The sequence below is a fragment of the Sus scrofa genome, chromosome 14 (genome assembly GCF_000003025.6).
Source record: "Sus scrofa isolate TJ Tabasco breed Duroc chromosome 14, Sscrofa11.1, whole genome shotgun sequence".
Taxonomy (NCBI): Eukaryota; Metazoa; Chordata; class Mammalia; order Artiodactyla; family Suidae; genus Sus; species Sus scrofa.
Window position 1 is genome coordinate 67,016,793 of NC_010456.5, and position 20,529 is coordinate 67,037,321.

Sequence of the window (20,529 nt, forward strand, 5' to 3'; positions counted from 1 at the left end):
TACTTTTAGATTGGTATTTGGAATGCTTTATCCTGCATATTATTCATACAAAGCTGTGAAAACAAAAAACGTGAAGGAATATGTAAGTATAATTTTGTGAGTGATCAATTCTGCTTGTGTATCCATTATATATACTAGAAAAACTGCCATTATTTTAGAAACAGCTGGAATAATGTTTTGGGTTAAAATGTCATGGGGGAGGGAAAATAAAAAGTTTCCAAACACCACAAAAATTTGAGCTGGGAGTATACAGCTGGGTAATACTAATAATTGTACTGGCCAATACAATCCTCCTTATCTGAAGTGTTTGTGATACGGTTATTAAATGAGATCTTTTTTCTGAACCTAATTGTGTGGTTGAAGTACAGGGTGATACTTCAACGAGCTGATATGTTTCTTGAGTTTGGGCCCACTTGACCTATTGAGTATCATAAACCCAGGTTATATGGTACGCCTCTGTGCATCTTTGTGCCTGAGGTTTTCTCCTATCTTCCCTCCTAAATGTGTAATGTTTTTATTACCAAAAAAAGTCAAGTACAACTTGAAAATGAAGCTCTAATACTATGAGGACATTATCAGTAGGCACATAAATACCATCTCCTAAAATAAAAAGTAAAGAAGAAAACAAAAAGAAATATAAAGGGATAACAAATTATAATAAAAATAGCCCTGTTAGGTGTAAATTATGTGATAAAAGGGCAGAAAGGATTGTATCATTTAGGGATTGGCCTAAGAACCGTTATAAAAAATTAGTCCATTTCTTACTATATATCAAATTTGTTCGTTTTTAAGTACTTAAAATATATGGATTTGGGAGTTCCATTGTGGCTCAGAGGTTTAAGAACCCAACTGGTGTCCATGAGGATGTGGGTTGCATTCCTGACCTTGCTCAATGGTTAAGGATCCAGCATTGCCGCAAGCTGTGTTACAGGTTGCAGATGCGGCATAGGTTGGCAGCTGTAGCTCCATTCAGCCCCTAGCCTGTAGAATTCATTATGCCACAGGCGCAACCCTAAAAAGGAAACAAACAAAAATTCTTATTCAAACACATGGGAAAACTTCATGACTTGATATGTGCTGAGATATATACATATCTATGTATATGCGGATGTGGATATATACTTCACATACTGCCTTGCAGGTTTTTTTTTTTTGGTTTTTTTTTTTGTTTGTTTGTTTTTTTGCCAATTCTTGGGCCACTCCCATGGCATATGGAGGTTCCCAGGCTAGGGGTCTAATTGGAGCTGTAGCCACCGGCCTATGCCAGAGCCACAGCAACACGGGATCCGAGCTGTGCCTGTGACCTACACCACAGCTCACGGCAACGCTGGATCCTTAACCCACTGAGTAAGGCCAGGGATCGAACCCACAACTTGGTGGTTCCTGGTCGGATTTGTTAACCACTGAGCCACGATGGGAACTCCCTGCCTTACAGTTTTTAGAGAATAACTCATTACAAAGTAAGAATTATCTGTACCTAATTTTGCTATGATATCGTGACTTTGAAAAAGGATTTCTTAACCAACGTTTCAGGCATATCAGAATGAGTAATTGAAGATAAACGAGGGAAATAGAAAGGCAGGTGGTTGGAGTTGGTTTGATAATGACATGGTAATCAACTCTGGCTCACAAATAATTTGAGGGGGAGAGCAAAATGCAAAAATAGGCACTGAAGCAGGAAAGGCAGGAGTCTGTCTGCCTTTGACAAGGAAATGGGATAGAATCTGAAGACTGCCTGGTGACAAAGTTGTCCGCCATCAAGTCGGTTGGAGAGAAAAAGCAGAGATATAGTACTAGGAAAATAATGTATTTATAAATTTCCTACCGATTTCAAAAGACTTTTGTAGCTTGTTGTTTCCAATTGCCACTATAAAAAATTACCACATTAGCATAAATCAACACAAATGTATTCTCTTACAGTCCCAGAGATCAGAAATCTGAAATGGATCCACAGGCTACATACCTTTGGGAAGCTGTAGGGGAAAATCAGTTTCCTTACCTTTGCTAGCTTCTACAGGATGTCTACTTTCTTTGGTTTATGACTGTAGTCCTCTATCTTCAAAGCCAGAAACACTGGACTGGAACCTCACACTACCATCTGTCTGGTTCTCCCTTCTGCCTTCCTCTTCCACTTATAAAAACCCTTGTGATTACCCTGGACTCACCTGAGTCATCCAGCCTCCTCTCCCCATCTGAAAGTCAGCTGATTAGCAAGCTGAATTCCATCTGCTGCTAGATTGCTCCTTTATCACATAACCTGACATATGCACAGGTTCCAGGGATTAAGACATCTTTAGGGTAGGGGGACATTATTCTGCATGCCACAATAGCTCTCTGGTCCTCAACACAACTCTATAAAGTCATGAGGAATATTGGAATGTTACAGCCTCAGCAAAGTGAATTAACTTGCCCAGGGTCAAATGGATCATAAGGCAGGAATGGTTCCAGATTAGAAAAGTAAATGAGGATTCTAGCTTCACAAAAACGTTGAAACAGCTGTCACAGCCAGCCAGGAATATGCCTCTGATTAATTCCAAGGTAAACCTTTAGGGGCCACAACTATATGGATATTTTCCAAGAAGAGCAATGAGGCAGCTTAACCAGTACTGGGGCAGGGCCCATAAGCGTCTAAATCAACTGTGAGCAAAATGGTTATAGACGAAATTAGAAGTTTTTGGAAGTTCAGTATAGTCTTGGTAATTCTTTAAATATTTCCAATTTAAATTTACTTCTGACAAAAATTTTGAATATTTTCTTGCTGAGTCCCACCTAAACGTAGTCATCCAGTTTTACCTCTAATTTATAAGTTTTATCAGAACTCTGTTCTCACAAAATTTTCTTGTATGGTAATCCCACCCAAAGTTGCTTTGTTTTACATGCAGTTTCTTGGCAAAATGAACCTTCTTAAAATTTCCCTGTTATATTTTTAATAGCATTTTATACTATCTGTATTGTACTATTTATAAGTGTCAGTCTTCTCCAACAGAGTAAGGTCCATAGAGTTTTGTTAATTGCTATATTCCTATACCTAAAACAGTACATGTTACATAGTTGGTACTCAATATTTTTTTAATGAATGAATAAAGGAAGAAGAGCTGACTCCCAAGTATATAACAAATATTAAATAGTGTTTACAAGAGCATATTCATTTCTTAAGTGGATTGGTTTAGTGTCTCAGCTTCGATTCTACTGGGTTAAGGAGTACACAGTCCAGTCTGACTTATCCCTAAGCCCAGTTACTTTGTGGTATTTGGTTATTACCTGAACTCCCCTGATATCTACTTCAAAATTATTTCAGAAAGCAAACATTTCTTATTAATTTACTTCTTCCCACCCTAACTACTACCATTCCCCTTAAGCCTGCAAATAGTAGATTGCACCTGATAAAACAGATGCTGTGTTCAAATCAAAATAAATGGAAAGTGCTGTGTATTTTGGCAACCTTCCTTTCTTCCTTTGCCTTTGCCTATTTTAAAAACAGAGCTTTCCTAGGATATAATTTTCTGTATAGTGTGGCCGATATGGCCTACTTAAAGTCTTTCAGTCTTGCAGTAAGTGAAATGTAAACTTACCGAAGAATCAGTATGGTTTTGCAAATTTTTTTAAGCTTATACCATCCCATGACTTGAAAATAGTGTTTACTTCCAAGTCATGTATAATTGCTGCAGCTTTTCTAGGAAACCAATGTTCTTATTCTAAGAATGTTGGAGAAAGTGGCAATGAAAAGACTGGCTAACAGCACTTACAAATCAAAATCAGACATTTGGTCTTTGTGAGCAAGAACAAAGAACAAGGTTTGGAAGATTACTTTTTTAAAAGCCCATCCAAAACCATCATTGACTTGGTTTTTGAATGTGACCTAATTTTTGACTGAATATTTGGGGGATATGAAAATGAACAAATATACCACATGCAAGTTCTACAGTTCTTGTCAGTTGGTAAAATCTGAAGTTGTATTCAAGTTTTGTCTACTAGATCTAAGTTTGTCCACAAGTTATAAGGGGAAAAAACAAACAAACAAACAAACAAAAATACTAAAGAACTTTAATATAGGAGTTCCTGTCGTGGCGCAGTGGTTAACGAATCCGACTAGGAACCATGAGGTTGCAGGTTCGGTCCCTGCCCTTGCTCAGTGGGTTAAGGATCCGGCGTTGCCGTGAGCTGTGGTGTAGGTTGCAGACGCGGCTCGGATCCCGTGTTGCTGTGGCTCTGGCGTAGGCCGGTGGCTGCAGCTCCGATTCAACCCCTAGCCTGGGAACCTCCATATGCCGCGGGAGCGGCCCAAGAAATAGCAACAACAACAACAGCAGCAAAAGACAAAAGACAAAAAAAAAAAAGAAAGAACTTTAATATCAAGAAGTGTACCCTGGGCGTCTTTTCATTTTTTGGGTAAAAATACTCATTTGATGGAGGAGTTTTAAAAATTTTGGAAATGTAAAGATTAATCCACTGATTAAAGGGTGAATTTTTTTTTTTTTGAAAATTAGTTCTGTGAGGTCATATTCCTGTTTATTTTCCGTTCTGATCTACTTTTTTTGGCCATACCTGCAGCATGTGGAAGTTTCTGTGTCAGGGATCGAACCCATGGCACAGCAGCAACCAGAGCTGCTGCAGTGACCACACTAGATCCTCAATCCACTGCATCCCCAAAAGAACTCCTTTGTCTTATTTTATTTCCTCATTTTGATGAAATGTATTCTTCCCAAGAAGGCTTTTGAGAGGTAGATTTTTTTTTTTTTTTAGATGATAGGTTGGAAGTAATTTTCCGTCAAAATTTTGTCTTTTAGCTTCTCATGTCGCTGTGGAGACATCCAAAAACATTTTGATTGTTACTTGTTTGTCAGATCTTTCCTATGAACCGCTGTTTTAAAATTTCATGATGACATGCCTTGGTGTGAGCCAATTATAATCAATTTTGTTAAGCCCTCAGTAGTCCCTTTTAATCTGGGAATCCTTTGTCCTTTAGCTCTGGAAATTTGGTTAAAATTATTTCTATAATGATTTCCTGCTTTATTTTCAATGGTTCTGTCTGGAATTCCTTTTATTCAGTTATGAAGCCATTTGGACCAATTCTCTAATTTTCTGATATTTTTTCTTCTTTTTGCTCTGTTTTATGATAGTTTCTCAATTTTATCTTCTCTTGTGTGTTTAATTTCTAAGAACTTTTTTTATTCCTTGAGTGTTCCTTTTTCTATAGCATCCTATTCTTCTTTTGTTTAAAATAGCATCCCTTTTGTCTGAGGATATGAATGATTGTTTTTTAGACATCTCTCTGCATAGTCTCTCTTTCCTTTGAATTCTGTTTTTTGTTTGTTGCAGTCTCTGTTTTTCACATATGATTCTCTCAAATGTCGCATGATCCTTGGTTCTCTTTCAGTATTTGAGTATTATAATGAAAAGCTGATTCAAAGAGGCTGACTGTATGTGATCTTCACTATAGGGTGATCTGACGAGGCAATTGTATTTGTTCCTAGGGCTGCCATAAGGAAGTGCCACAAACTGAGTGGCCTAAAGCAACAGAAATGTGTTGTCTCGAAGTTCTGGAGCCTTGATGTGGACAGGGCCACATTCTGAAATCTGTTGTTTCTTGCCTGTATCTAGCTCTTGGTTGCCAGCAGTCCTTGCTGTTCCTTATTTTCATCTATAGCACTTCAGTCTCTGCCTCTGTTATCACTTGATGTTCTTCCCTTGCGTGCCTTTGTCTCTGAGCCTCTTCTTCTAAGAACACCAGTCATGTTGGATGGAGGGCTTGCCATACCCCAGTATGACCTCATCCTAACTCATTATAGCTTCAGTGACCCTATTTCCAAATAAGGTCAGATCCTGAGGGCTAGAACTTTGTATTCATCTTCTTGGCCTACCCTAACAAAATGCCACATGCTGAGTAGCTTACACAACATGTTTGTTTTCTCACAGTTCTGTAGGCTCCAAGTCCAGGATTAGGATGCCATCAGGGTTGTTTTTGGTGAGGCCCCTTTATGGCTTATGGACCTTCTCTCCCTGTCCTCGCGTGGCCTTTCCTCTGTGCATTCATGAAGAGAGCTATCTCTGGTGTCTCTTACTCTTCTTATTAGGACACTAGTCCTTGTGAAATAGGGCCCCATCCTTAAGACTTCATTTAACCTTCATTACCTCCTCTACTTCCACATACGGTTTCTCTCGAGGGTTAGGGCTTCAACAAGTGAATTTTAGGACACAATTCCATCTATAACATACTTCAACATGTCTTTCTGGGGGAACATAATTTAACTCATTACAAACATTTCCTTAGAAAATTATCAATGTCTAGTATCTTTGTGCCAATGAGATTCTTCAGAGAAGACTCTTCCATTCTGAAAGGTATTGGTTGCTGGCATTCTGGTGGGAAAATACGGGTTGGGGGGACCCTCAATATGCAATTAATAAACTTTGACTTAATCCCTATTAGCCCTACTCTCAACTGTGCCAGAGATTTACAAATCCAGCGATCCTCTACTTTGCCCTTTCCAGGGACTGGGCCTCAGAGTCCTGCTGGGGGGAAGGAAGGGTATCATCAGACAGCCAAAGCAGGAGGGCATCTGAGGACCTACCTGCTCTTTACAGGTATCCTTACAGTCACCCATCCTAGCTTTTGCCTGTTTTGGCCAAGAATTGTGCCACCAGTTCTTGAGCCTTTGGGGAGCTCTGCAATATAAGGTTGGGTTGCTTCTCAGTTTTTCCCACAATCTGTTTTTACTATTTAGTTTTCTCAGGTTTCCTGAGTCAGTTACTACTCAAGCATTTCTTTCCTGGGTCCAAAAATGTTGATTTTTTTTCCTTACTTCATTCTTTTGGACCTAGCCTAAGTCTTAAAAAAACAAACAAACAAACAAAAAAAAACTTTAGGAGTTCCCACTGTGCTGCAGTGGTTAAGAATCCCATGTTGCTATACCTGTGGCATAGCTCACAGCTGCAGTTCAGATTTGATCCCTGGCCAGGGAACTTCCATATGCCATGAGTACTGCCCCCCAAAATAAAGAAATCTATCTTTAACCCATATTTCCAAATTGACTTTATGCCTAAGATATTTATGTTTGAATTATATTTTATTATCAAATAAGACATTTAATTTTATCACTAACATTGGTTTTTAAAATGTGTTCATTAAGGAGATAGATTTAAAGTAGTAATACATATTATTTTTCAATCCTTGAAAATTTTTAAATTTAATTTTTGCTGACATGCAGTGAATACATGTGTATCTTATCTTGAGTTATAGTTGCTTGTAAACCAAGTTTTGATAAAATCACAGTTTCTACTTGGGATAGTTAAAAAAAGTCAGAATAGTTCATTATCCTTTAATGAAGTGAATCTACTTACATTTATTCAGTAAAGTAGGTGGCACATATGCTTTATAAACATAATTTTTGTCATGTCAGATTTCCTTATGTTATATATGATGCAGATTAGTATGTAACTTCACTGCTTGAAGTAACTGCTGCTATTATTATTATTATTTGTCTTTTTGCCATTTTCTTGGGCTGCTTCTGCGCTATATGGAGGTTCCCAGGCTAGGGGTTGAATTGGAGCTGTAGCCGTCGGCCTACGCAAGAGCCACAGCAACGTGGGATCCGAGCCGTGTCTGCGACCTATACCACAGCTCACGGCAACGCAGGATCCTTAACCCACTAAGCAAGGCCAGGGATGGAACCCGCAACCTCATGGTTCCTAGTCGGATTCCTTAACCACAGAGCCACGACAGGAACTCCCACTGCTGCTATTATTATCAAGTGATTTATACTCTTATTTCTTCTAAAAACAATTTCTTCATGATCATTTCAGGATCACATTACAGTAGATCCACTTTAGGAAACAAGATCCACTTAAATTTGAATTTAGACTATATAATTGGGGGAGGGATGTGTTAAACAAAAGCCTAACCAGTTCCTTCTAAAATTTAAAAATGTGAATAATTTGAGTACCCCTTGATATTTGGAAATAAATTGAAAGCATTCCCACAGTTTTTCTGCTAAGCTGTAGCTAGCCAACTGCAGCTGTCTGTCTTGTCCTTTTCTAGCTTCCACTGCAAATTCTTTGTAAAACATACATACAGAGAAAAAAAATTCTAATGGTAACATGTAAACCTAAGCGGCTAAGTCAGGGTTTTGCTAATATCTATGAAGAATTTTACCAACTCTAGTGCCAATGGAAATAGATTTTAAAAAACAGGGACAGAAACTGTTGTTTCCATTAAAGGAAATGTTGTTAAGTAGTAAATTGGAGAGAGGCCTAGCCACCTCCACCCTAATCCCTAGTGATGGAACAACTTAAAATCGTAAAAGCTACAGCAACCAAAAAATTTAATTGCCACCACCCTCACTGTGGGAGAATTGTGTTCAGAGGCAGCCAATGTTCTGCACCGCCGCCCCCAGGACCTCCACTCCCTCGCCTGTATCTTTTCAGAAACCATAACCTCACTACTTTAAAGAAAACCTTCAATAAGTTCCAAAAGGGAAAAAGAATAACTGAGTACAAGAGAAAGTCAAAAGTGCAGTACTAGACAAATTCAAACATAAATATGACAGTAATGCATGTTATAATTCATGTTATTGCATGTATTTGAACAGGAAGGAAAAAAATGAAATTCAACTCACAAAGTAAGAAAAATATCAAAATTCAAGGAACCTGTAAAGAAAATAGGATGACTAAGGCAATAAAACGCAGAAATAAAAATAAGAACAAACTCAAGAGAATTACAGTATCTAACAGTTGTTCCTGATAATAAGTCTCATAATATAAACACTTGAAATTGCTGCCGTAGAAGAGTAGAAAAAGGGTTGACAAAATGAGAAACAAGAAAATATTTAACCAAGTAATGCTAAACTTAAGTGCCAAATTAAGATAATATAATTGAGGGGCTTTAAATGAATGCCTAACGTAATTCCTTCTAAAATTTTAGAATAATTTTTTTATTTAAAAATGAAATGTTTTCGGAGTTCCCGTTGTGGCTCAGTGCAAACCAATCTGACTAGTAACCATGAGGTTACAGATTTGATCCCTTGCCTCCTTCAGTGGGTTAAGGATCTGGTGTTGCGGGGAGCTGTGGAATAGGTCCAAGATGTGGCTCCACCCAGCGTTGCTGTGGCTGTGGCTGTGGCTGGCAGCTGTAGCTCCAATTTGACCCCTGGCCTAGGAACTTCCATATTCTGTGAATTCGGCCCTAAGCCAAAAAAAAAAAAAAAAGTGAATGTTTTCTAATAATGTAAGATATACCTAATCTGTCTTTTTCTTTTCCTTTTCAGCTAAAGTTTACATTATTTAAGCAGAGAAGTTTCCCCTTTACACAAGGATCTACCTTTGGGATGTGCAGATATGTACATCATCCTTCCATTATGTAATTTTGGAAATATAGTGCCTCACCAACTACAGCTGTAATAATCAGATTGTCAGCCAGATTGCCGTCACACTGTGAAAGGTCCTCCTAAAAATATAAAAGCTAGAGCTGTTCCCAAAGATTTTAGCTAAGTAAGAAAAAAAAATCTTTCTGAAAACTTTGTCTAATTTTAAAAGCTCATGAGAGAGATTTTACTTCAGAAAGGTAATAGATTGTAAAAAGATGTTCTTTTGAAAAACCATAAAAATTTAAAATATATTGAATTACATAAGTATATGAAATTTTATCTATCTCTTGGTTATCAGACTAGATATAGACTGATTCCTTTTTTAAAATCACAGATCCAAACTCTACAGGTAAAAAAAGAAAAATTGTCAAAATGTCTTGAAAAGTCACAGAAATAGATTGAATTAAGTAGTTTCATTTAAAAATATTATATTAACTTCCAAAGGTTTCCAACAGCATCTTTTAAATGAATATCTAACACTTGAGTTTTATTATATTCTTCTTAAGAAGAATAAATTATTAGAAACAATTGGGCATGTTTTTGCCAGTGCTGATGATGTTTGAATATAATTTCTGTTCTTACTTTCTCTCTGTAGGAGGCAGATTTAGATTTGCTCTTTCAGAGAAGAATCTAAGGGCACTTCCACCTTGGGAAGGGAGAGAATTTTCATCTAGTGGTCAGTGTCCAGATAGCTCTGAGCGCTTAGGATGGGTAGACAGCAGGGGCATTCTGCATGGAACTTCTGGGTAGAAGAGCCTATAGGTGGAGTTCCCGTTGTGGCTCAGTGGTTAACGAATCCGACCAGGAACCATGAGGTTGCGGGTTCGATCCCTGGCCCTGCTCAGTGGGTTAAGGATCTGGCGTTGCCATGAGCTGTGGTGTAGGTTGCAGATGCGGCTCGGATCTGGTGTTGCTGTGGCTGTGGTGTAGGCTGGTGGCTATGGCTCTGATTCGACCCCTAGCCTGGGAACCTCCATATGCCGCAGAAGCGGCCCAAGAAATGACCAAAAAAAAAAAAAAAAAAAAAAAAAGAGCCTATAGGCTGCCCTTCCCTGGGTAGTTTTTTTAAAGTTTTTGTCTGTTCAGCTGGTTGCCATGAACTGTGCCTCTGAGCAGTGGGCTAAAAGCTCAGTTTCTTCTATTTTTTGAGGACTTTTTTTTTTTTTTTAATGATGACGTACCCTTATGAAAATAAGGGTACATTTTAACTGTTTACATTGAACAAATTGCCATACAAAATGGAGCTGATCTTTTCTTCCTCTCTTTTTTTTCTTTTTCGGCTACACCCATTGCATGTGTAAGTTCCTGAGTCGCTGAAGTGACAATGCTGATCCTTAACCCACTTAGCCACAGGAGAACTCCCTGAATTCCCCAGACCCAAAGCTCTTCTTACATTCTCTTCACCAATAGTATCTCCTCCCTCTAAGTGATAGTGTCCGAAAAAACATAGAGCAGCCTTCCACTGCAGTGCTTCCCAAACTCTGAGTGGCACTGGAATCCCCCTGGGAGCTTGTCAAAAGGCAGATTCTGATATAGAGTAGTTCTGGCCTGGACTTGAGAGTCTGCTTTTCCAGCAGGTACCCAGATAATGCCAGTGCTACTGGTCTATGGACCACACTTCAGGTAGTAAGAATTTTGTGCTTGTTCTCAACTCTGGTTACACATCAAAAACTCACGGAGGAGTTCCCTTGTGGTGCAGTGGCTTGGGTTGCTGCTCTGGCACAGGTTCAATCCCTGGCCTGGGTACTTGCACCTGCTGTGTGGGTGTGGCCAAAACAAACAAACAAAACTAATGGAACTTAGCTTTTAAACATGTAGCTGCCCTCTCTCTGTGAGGATGGGACCTAGGCACCTGCATAATTTTTTTTAAATCCCAAGTAATTCTTATCCACATCCACAATGAAAAGCATTGATGGAATTCCCATCAAGTTCCTGCAATGGCTTGGGTCATTGGTAAGGTGGAGTTTGATCCCCAGCCTGGCACTGTGAGTTAAGAATCTGGGAACTTCCGTACACCTCTGATGTGGCCAAAGAAAAAAAAAAAAAAGAAAAAAAAGAAAAAAGCATTGACTAAGAGGTATCTTATTGTGTACAGTGAATAATTACAACACTGTGCTTTTTTAGTGTAAGTTTATGTAGGCAGATGGGCACAAAATAACAAATAGTTTGTTTTAGAAACATCTGTTTGTAAATGGACTAACAACTTGGAATATATTCTCAAAAAACGACATTTTAACAAAATTAATCCTATGATACAATTGGAGGGGTAAAGATACTGATTTGGGATTTTCCTCCCAAGTTGTAGGGCTAGCCTCATACATAATGTCTGACAGTGAGGTTCCTGTTTAGAATCATCCACCTTTCTTCCTGAACCTTCCTCCTGCCTTTTTCATGCTGCCCAGCCCTCTGGCACACATCCATCCCTTCTTTACCCCAAGGGCTCTGTTACTTGCCCCTCTCCATTCACCCAAATGTGACTTCAGTTCTCCAGGTGAGATTGGTTACACATGCTTTTGAAGGAAAGTAACTCGATAATGCAAATTCTTCATTCTCAGTCATGACAGAGATTTATCTTCCTAGAGGTTTTCTTCTTACCAGTCTTTGCTTCTCGAGAAGGTGCTATTTTCCCATGTGGTATAAAGGCTAATTCTTACTGTTTGAGTGATTATTATATATTTAAAGTATGCTACTGAGCCTACAATATAAAGCTGAAACTTATATGGAGAACAGTGCTTATCTTCCCTAAAGAAGGAAAATTTGCATTTACTGTGTCAGTCACAGTCTTGCCAGTCACCTGGAGAAAAGACCATACCTTTTAGTGGCCAGGTTAGTTCACTTGTGAAAATAGCAAGGTGGAATTGACCATGAGGAAATGGAGGACCTAGGTGCCTAAAAAGGGGTGCCAGCCCTTGAGAAGGCCTCAAGTAGGAACCGTAACAGGCCAAGACCTTGGGAACACTATAAAGGAATTAAGAAGGTAGGATGACAATTTACCATGGAAACTTAGACGGCCAATAGACTGGCTAGAGAGGATCTGTTTTACCCATGCTAAAATTCTGAGAAATTCTGGGTGGTGCTATTAAAAGGGAACAGTCTTGCTAATACATATTTATTATCCCAAATAAATCAATAGGACTTTAAATTATACAAAAAAGTGAAGAGTGAATTCTCAGCCAGTGTAGATGCAGACTATTTTGGACTAAGGGGTCATTCCTTCCTTAATTCTGCTCCTGGGAACAGTTCCTATAAGCAATTCCTACTTTTTACATTTTCTTTTCAACTCTTTTTTTAAATTAATGATCACCTAATTTTTTAAACATTTTTGCACCTTTTTTCTTCTCTCAAGCTCCTCAAATACTGAGGTCAGGAGTAGGATACATGGAGCTTGTGTGATTCAAGAGCTCTGGGGAAGATCAAGGAAGTCTTGTGAAAGAATATCCATTTCTAGCTGCAGTCTGCCCCATTTTAATTTATTTTAACACCAGATACATCTGTGTAATGCAAGGCTTTCTTCCTCAAAACATCAGGATATTCTGTGAGGTCTTTGGCAGTGATGTCTGGAAACTGTAGGTAAACCAAGTTGATTCAAGTTCAGCATCTGAAAGTACAGCTCCCAAATATCCAAGTCCTGGAGAGCTATAGAAGTTAAGAGAGTGAAGGAAAAGGTACCCTAAACTCAAGGATGCCCAAATCAATCCTAGCCTGACATATTCACCCCAACACATCCCCCATCTTTAAAAAAAAAAAAAAAAAAAAAAACCCACTATTTTCAGCCAAAGTCTCTATTCACTGTGAATTGAACTTCAACTAGCTTATTTTCAAGCATGTTTCTCACTTGGCACAGCTCTGGGAAAAATCCCATAATTGAGCCATCTGGGTTGGATAAAAGAGGGAGTTTTTCTGTTTGATTTCTCACATTTTGTTCCTCTTTGTTTTTAATGGGGAAAAATCATTATGAAGTAACCAAATTATTGCATAATGTTAATGAAACAGGAGAAATCTTTTCAATTCTGTACTGTTTCTAAAGAAATCTCTATTAGAAGTTCTCTCTGTTGTCTGAAAAATGTGGTGTAGAATGAATGTTTTGGATGAACTGACTTGAGGGAATAACTAATAGTGGTCAGAAAATAACATTCTCTTTGGGTGGTCTGAAATTCAGCAGTGTTTATTTCTTTTTAGACTCAGCAAAGATTTTTTTTTCCAGTGAAGCATATCTTAGCATTTTATGCTCTGGATTTACTTAGTGTGCTTATAATTGAAATCATTAGGCATATGTAATTTTTCATGTTTTCTTAAAGACTGACATTAATTGCCTTATGATTCAAAGAATGTGAAGTTAAGACACACTAGAAAGTGGTTTTTGGTGGTGAGGGGGGTTTGTTTGTTTGTTTGTTTTTGTCTTTTTGCCTTTTCTAGGGCAGCTCCTGAGGCATATGGAGGTTCCCAGGCTAGGGGCTGAATCGGAGCTGTAGCTGTTGGCCTACGCCAGAGCCACAGCAACTCGGGATCGGAGCCACGTCTGTGACCTACACCACAGCTCACGACAACACCGGATCCTTAACCCACTGAGCAAGGCCAGGGATTGAACCCGCAACCTCATGGTTCCTAGTTGGATTCATTAACCACTGAGCCACGACGGGAACTCCTAGAAAGATGTTTAATCGCTAATAACTTTGAAAACACCCTTGATAAAATAGACTATGTTGTATAACTCGCTGTTTGCAGTCTGGTGTTACTGGTTTGAATCTTGCAACAATTTAGAACTAAAAGTTAAATTGTTAAGTAAAAGTCTTCCTCTGTGTTACTAGGTTCTAGGTCCTGGGAACATGATGATGGAGAAGACAATTTCAGTCCCTATTGGTTGTTATAGTCAAAAGGCAGAGGCAGATGTTATACAAACCATTACACAGATATTCTGCAAAGGGAAAGTAGCGTGCACAAAGATTATATACGACCTTTGGAGGCTGTGGGGGTACTTAAGGAAGGCTTCCTTTGAAAATAAAGAAATTTAATTCATACATGGCAATGAATAATATGTAATATAATGTATAATATTAGTAGTTGTATGTTGGGTCAAACCTTGTACTGGTAATCACCTATGATTATCCTTTTATATGTCTTCTTTTACTAATCCCTCCCAGGAAAGCTTCTTGGGGATAGGAATGCCTTGCCATCCAGGTTTATGACTTTTTTATGTCAAAGGGATTTTCAAATTAATATATCACCTTTTTTCTTTTTATCCTACAAGTATAATTTAGTATGATTATATCATTTAGCATATATTATTATTAATATCATTGCTATCATAATATCATACCATTCATACCATAGCAAGAATAAGTTATATAAAGATACAAAGAAAAATACTTTTTAATTAGTGTGCCCAGTCACTATTATCCATAATGCTTTTAAATCTACAGTAGCATGCCTCCCACCAGAGCATGATACTCTCCTATATAAATATGCCTGTGCATTGCTTCAACTTTTGTCATGGAAGTCATGAGGATTATTTTACAATTGTAATTCACTTTTTGTTTGCTTTATTTGTTTGTCCTAGGATCTAAATCAATTTCATAAAAAATTTTGTCTAAGATAATAAACCATAAAAACTTGTTTTGTCGGAATATATTTGAAAACCGTGAAATGAGGCCTACTTTAGGCATCAGGGCTAGGTAAATGCATACCTATTAAATGGAGCATGGTCTTTTGATAGTAAAAATAGCCTATGACTGCATTCATTTTACAGTATTCACTCAGGCTTAAAATATCCTAATTCCTTTGAGAGAGGAAAGCAAGAACACTATCACATGACTGTCTGGGCTTCTGAAATGCTAAGTCTCTATAATAGCCTTAAGGATTTTGAGTAATAGAGCAAATGCTGGCTTGTTAAGTAGGGTAGTCTGACCCATGCACTATATAAATGAAACTGTAATTTTAGATACTATGGTTTTTATTCCACATATCACTCCATAATTTTCAAAAGAACTTGTCTAATTTAAGAATATTTTTTCTTGGAGTACCCTCAATGCTCAGTGGGTTAAGGATCTGGTGATGTCATGGCTATGGCTCTAGTTATGGCTGTGGTACAGATTTGGTCCCTAGCCTGGGAACGTTTGGTTACAGGTGAGGCCAAAAAAAAGATATATTCCTGGAAAATAAATTCACTTTGACCTTTAAATAATTTTAGCATTCCATTTGAATAATCTTTCATTTATAAATATTTTATTTTTAATTAAAATATTATCACATTTCTCTAGTCATGAAAAATAGAGTGGGTAAAGTGTCCCAAGACTGATAAATTATTTCCACTTCATTGTGACCAGTTCAAAAGAAGTTTATTACCAAATAATTAGAGAAAGTGAAAATTATATTCTTTCTTATACGTTAGCCCAGGTCAGTAATTTTTGAGTATTTTGTGCCAGTTACTGTAGTAGGCATTAAGTGTGCTCTGGGGAAAGAAACCAAAGCAAAGTAAGCAAAATAGACCATTGAACAACTTTTTTCATGTAGTCTTCCTGCTGACTTTATGCATTTTATTCTTTGGATGTCTTGGCCTAGCACTCAGAATATAATTACTTTAAACCTTATGCATGTTTTTAATAAGCTTATTTATCTGATTTCTTGGCGTACTGAAATTAGAAGGGGATTGCCGTAAATCATATATAATGACAACACAGATAACTAACAAATTTGCCCGGATAGAAGCCACACTTGCCAAGGGATCACAATAGTAATTTAAAATAGTTCTCTGGCTCTTCCCCAGTCAGCCTGCATGAGAACATGGATCTTTCCTATCCTCCAGTTTCTTCCCAAATACTGCGGAGAGGCCCCTGAGAATGGCTCAACCAGAGTTTCTTAAAATGGTAGTCTTCCATTTCCAGATCATTAAGGTCATAGCACTGATTACTACCCACCAAAGCATTAGCTTTGCCACAGATGGCAGCCAATAGCAGTATAACCAATGTCCACCCAATTCTGCAACCATTGCTACTTGTGGCCTTGCTTTCTCAGTCTCCACAGAGATTAGAGGATAGCTTTTTATATTAGGGTAGGCTAAGCTGCTATAATTATAATATGCATTCAAAATGTAGTAGCTAAGGGAATATAGAAATGTATTTCTCTCACACATAACAGTCCAGGATAGTGTTGATTTCAGTAAGAAATTCTCACACAACCATGTAAGAAGAACCAGGGCTCTACCCATCTCTAACACATGGATTCCAAGGTTGCTCTGCTCCCTACCCTCCCAACCACAGAAATGGAGAAGAGGCTGTGGGAGTAGACATACCCACTTTTTAAAAACCGTAGCTAATACTCTGTTGGTGAGACCTGGACACATGGCCCCATGTCCTTCAGAGGTGTACTTAAAAGCCCCACCCTGGCTGGGCCACTCCCCAGTTACAGCCCTGCTATTGCTTTTTTTGAGGGGGAGGGTGGGGCGCACCTGCTGCATATGGAGGTTCCCAGGCTAGGGGGTCCAATCAGAGAGAGCTACAGCTGCTGGCCTACACCACACTCACAGCAACGTGAGATCCCAGTCGCGTCTTCGACGTACACAACAGCTCACAGAAATGCCAGATCCTTAACCCACTAAGCAAGGCCAGGGATCGAACCTGCAACCTCATGGTTCCTAGTTGGATTTTGTTTCTGCTGCGCCATGAGAACTCCTGTTATTGCTTTTTACAGACAGCAGACTCTCACCTCCATCTGTCTTGTTTCACCATCCTAGACATTTCATTGCAGCCCCCTAGCTCTGGTACCCAGAGCAGCTAAGGGCATCCTTGGTCTTGTAATCTATTCCATCTCTGCTCTAGACAGGTCCCTTTTCCATCCATGTAAACAACTTTTCTAAACCTTTACTGCTCTTCTCAAATCTACTTTCCTTCTTACCCATTCCCAGCCTTAAATGATGACCTGCCTTCCTACTGCAGGTTGAAGATAGTTGTCCTCAGCTATGAACCACTTCAACCCTTTCCCAACAGGCCACTCTTCTCTTGCTTTTATTCCATTCTAGAGGAAAGTACATCTCTTCTACTTTCTTGACCCACTCCTTTTTCTAATCTTATTTTTGTCTATCTCATTCAAGATCTTATTGTATTAAGTATTCCTGCTCTCTCATAATTTGAATCTCATTCTCTCCCCAGTAGAACATTCAATTCTTGAGGATATAAATGTGCTTTCATTTTGCTCATGCTATTTTTTCTTTTTTGTCTTTTTAGGGCCACATCTGCAGCATAGGGAGGTTCCCAGGTTAGGGGTCGAATCGGAGCTGTAGCCATTAGCCTACGCGCCAGCCACAGCAATGCCAGATCTGAGCCTCGTCTGTGACCTACATCACAGCTCACGACAACGCCGAATCCTTAACCCACTGATCGAGGCTGGGGATCGAACCCGCAACTTCATGGTTCCTAGTTGGATTCATTTCTGCTGTGCCACAATGGGAATTCCCCATGCTATTTTTTAATCCCCCTACTTTTTTCTTTTTCAACCAGATCTCTTATAAGATTTTTTCATATTTAGTTGTCATATCTTTACCTCCTATTGTCTAGCCTTTTGCAGTTCTTGCAGAAAGGAACACACTAAGCTCTGTGTGTCCCATATTCATCCAACAATTCATATATTTACTGAGCACCTTCTGTACAGGCACAGAGAATTTAGTAGTGAGCAAAATAAAAAAGTCTTTGTCCTCTTGAAGTTTATGTTCTAGTAAGAAAAGGTGGGGGGGGGAGTGAGGAAATATTTGTTAGATGTGTCTATGATATGTGATAAGTGCCAAAGAGAAAAATAAGTCATCTCAGCCATAAAAAAGGAACCAAATAATGCCATTTGCAGCAACATGGATGCAACTAGAGATTCTCATATTAAGTGAAATCAATCAGAAATAGAAAGACAAATACCGTATGATATCACTTATATGTGGAATCTAAAATATGGCACAGATGAACCTAGCTACAGAACAGAAACAGACACACAGGTAGAGAACAGACTTGTGGTTGCCAAGAGGAGGGGGAGGGAGTAGGATGGATTGGGAGTTGGGGGTTAGTAGATGCAAACTGGTACATTTAGAATGGATAAGCAATGAGATCCTGTTGTATAACACAAGGAACTATATCCAATCTCTTGTGGTAGAACATGATGGAAGATAAGACAAAAAATGTATATATGTATGACTGGGCCACTTTGATGTACAGCAGAAATTGATACAACATTGTAAATCAAATATACTTAAAAAAATTTTTTTAAAGAAGAATAAGTCAGTATAAGGGAGTTAGAAGAACATTGTTATTTTAAACAGGGTGGTCAGGAAAAACCTCTCAGATGAATATTTGGGTAGAAACCTGAAACAAGTGAGAAAACTATTCACATGGATACCTAGGGAAAAAGTATTTCAGGCAAGGAAGCAACATGTACTAAGGCCCTGAGGTAGAATATACCTACACAAAGAAGGGACAGTAAAAGGGCTGACGTGACTGGAGCAGAGCAAGAGAATGAGGAGAATGAGCCGATGCCAGACCCACTGGGCCTTCTGGGCCCAGGTAAGAACACTGATGGGGGCCATCAGAAGGGTTTGAGCGAAGTAATGACCTGATTTGGCTTTTGTTTTAAGGAGATACTCAGTGATGTATGCAAAAGACCCAAAAAGCAGAGTGGAAGTCCCTGCTGGAGCACAGTGGAATCAGCGGGATGCAGGTTCCATCCCCACTTGGCACAATGGGTTAAAGGGTCCGGGGTTGCTGCAATTATAGCATAGCTCACAGCTGTGGCTTAGATTTGATCCGTGGCCCTGGAGCTCCATATGTTGCAGGGTGGGGGAAAAAAAAGGCAGAATGATCAGTTAGGAAGCTATGAGAATATTCCAGACAGGAGATAATGGTCACCTGGGTGGGGGAGGTGTGTGGGGAAGTGGTGAGAAATGACTAGGATTCCTGATGTGTTTCAAATGGCTGACAGGCTGAGTGGTGGGGACCTACCACCTGCCTCTCCAGTGGGGTTTCTCCTCCTCCACACCCCACCTTTCCCTGCCTTACTTAGGGCTCAGGAGGCAGTTTGCACCATCTCTGGCTTCCCTTTAGTTTTGGCTCACAGGAGGCTCTTACAGAAGATTGGAAGGCAGGGTGAGCACTGGGTCAGGGTATTGTTCTCCCAGCGTCCTCCTTGCTGTCATGGGATGGCTGTAACTGTCCACCTGAGGCTGCATCTCTCTCCTACATTTGCCCTGTTTGAATTCCAGGAAGCCTTTCCCTCCCTTCTTCACACCAAGGGGTAATGCCAGTTCCTGCGGTCACTAGCTCGGGGTGCAGCACTAGCCTTTACTGGTTTTCCTGAACCTCGCCCACAACTTTATAAATAGTCCTTTTAATAAGCTTTCCTCACACTCTTGTGCTCTTGACTCATCCTTGGAACTACAGCAGAACATACTTGTAAAAACAGCCGGAACATTTTTTTTTAAGTCACAGTTATTTACCCGTTTTTCTCCCTAGTAAAATCTTAAATCCTTGAGGACAGAAACTGCTCATATTCCTGTTTCTATTCCCATGACATGAAGTAGGTAGGGTTTGCTACAGTTGTATCAGTAAGTATGACGATGCCACCTGCATCTTTAGAAATTGTCTAAATTGTGCTTCATGTGAAAGATTTATCAAAAGTGTACACTGTGGTGTATGGAGTGACCACACCACAGTGTTCTGACCTGCTGTACAGCGCAAGAACTCTACCCAATATTCTGTGATACTCTATATGGGAAAAGATTCTGAAAAAGAATGGATGTGTCTGTATGTATAACTGAATCACTTCGTTGTACAGCAGAAATTATTGCAACATTGTAAATCAACTATACTTCAATAAAGCTTTTAAAAATGATTTTAAAAATCAGCCACAAAAAAAGGATTACACAAAAAAGGATGTTTATGTGTGTATCCCTCTTAGTGCTTATCAGTATAAACTGCACCTTGGTGGAAATTCAATTCCCTGGGATCAAAGAGACTTTTAAGAAAAACTGAGTAGTTTTCTTACTATTCATTGACCTCATGAAGATATCTAAACAACAGTGTGTTGACTTTACCAGTTGTTTCTGAACTGGAAAGAAACACTATTTGTCCCACTTTCTCAAAAACATAAAATTTTTTCCAGTAACTCTAAATGTTGATTGTGATTTATTACAATTACCTTT

General features: G+C 39.0%; 1 protein-coding gene across 1 annotated transcript in view; it reads left to right on the forward strand.

Annotated features, from left to right (window-relative positions):
- REEP3 (receptor accessory protein 3) overlaps window positions 1-20,529 on the forward strand; it is a 105,133-nt gene that overhangs the window by 50,725 nt on the left and 33,879 nt on the right. Inside the window, exon 2 of the mRNA XM_001925659.6 lies at window positions 10-82. Coding sequence (XP_001925694.2) covers window positions 10-82 — 73 coding nt within the window. The remainder of the gene's footprint in view (window positions 1-9; window positions 83-20,529) is intronic.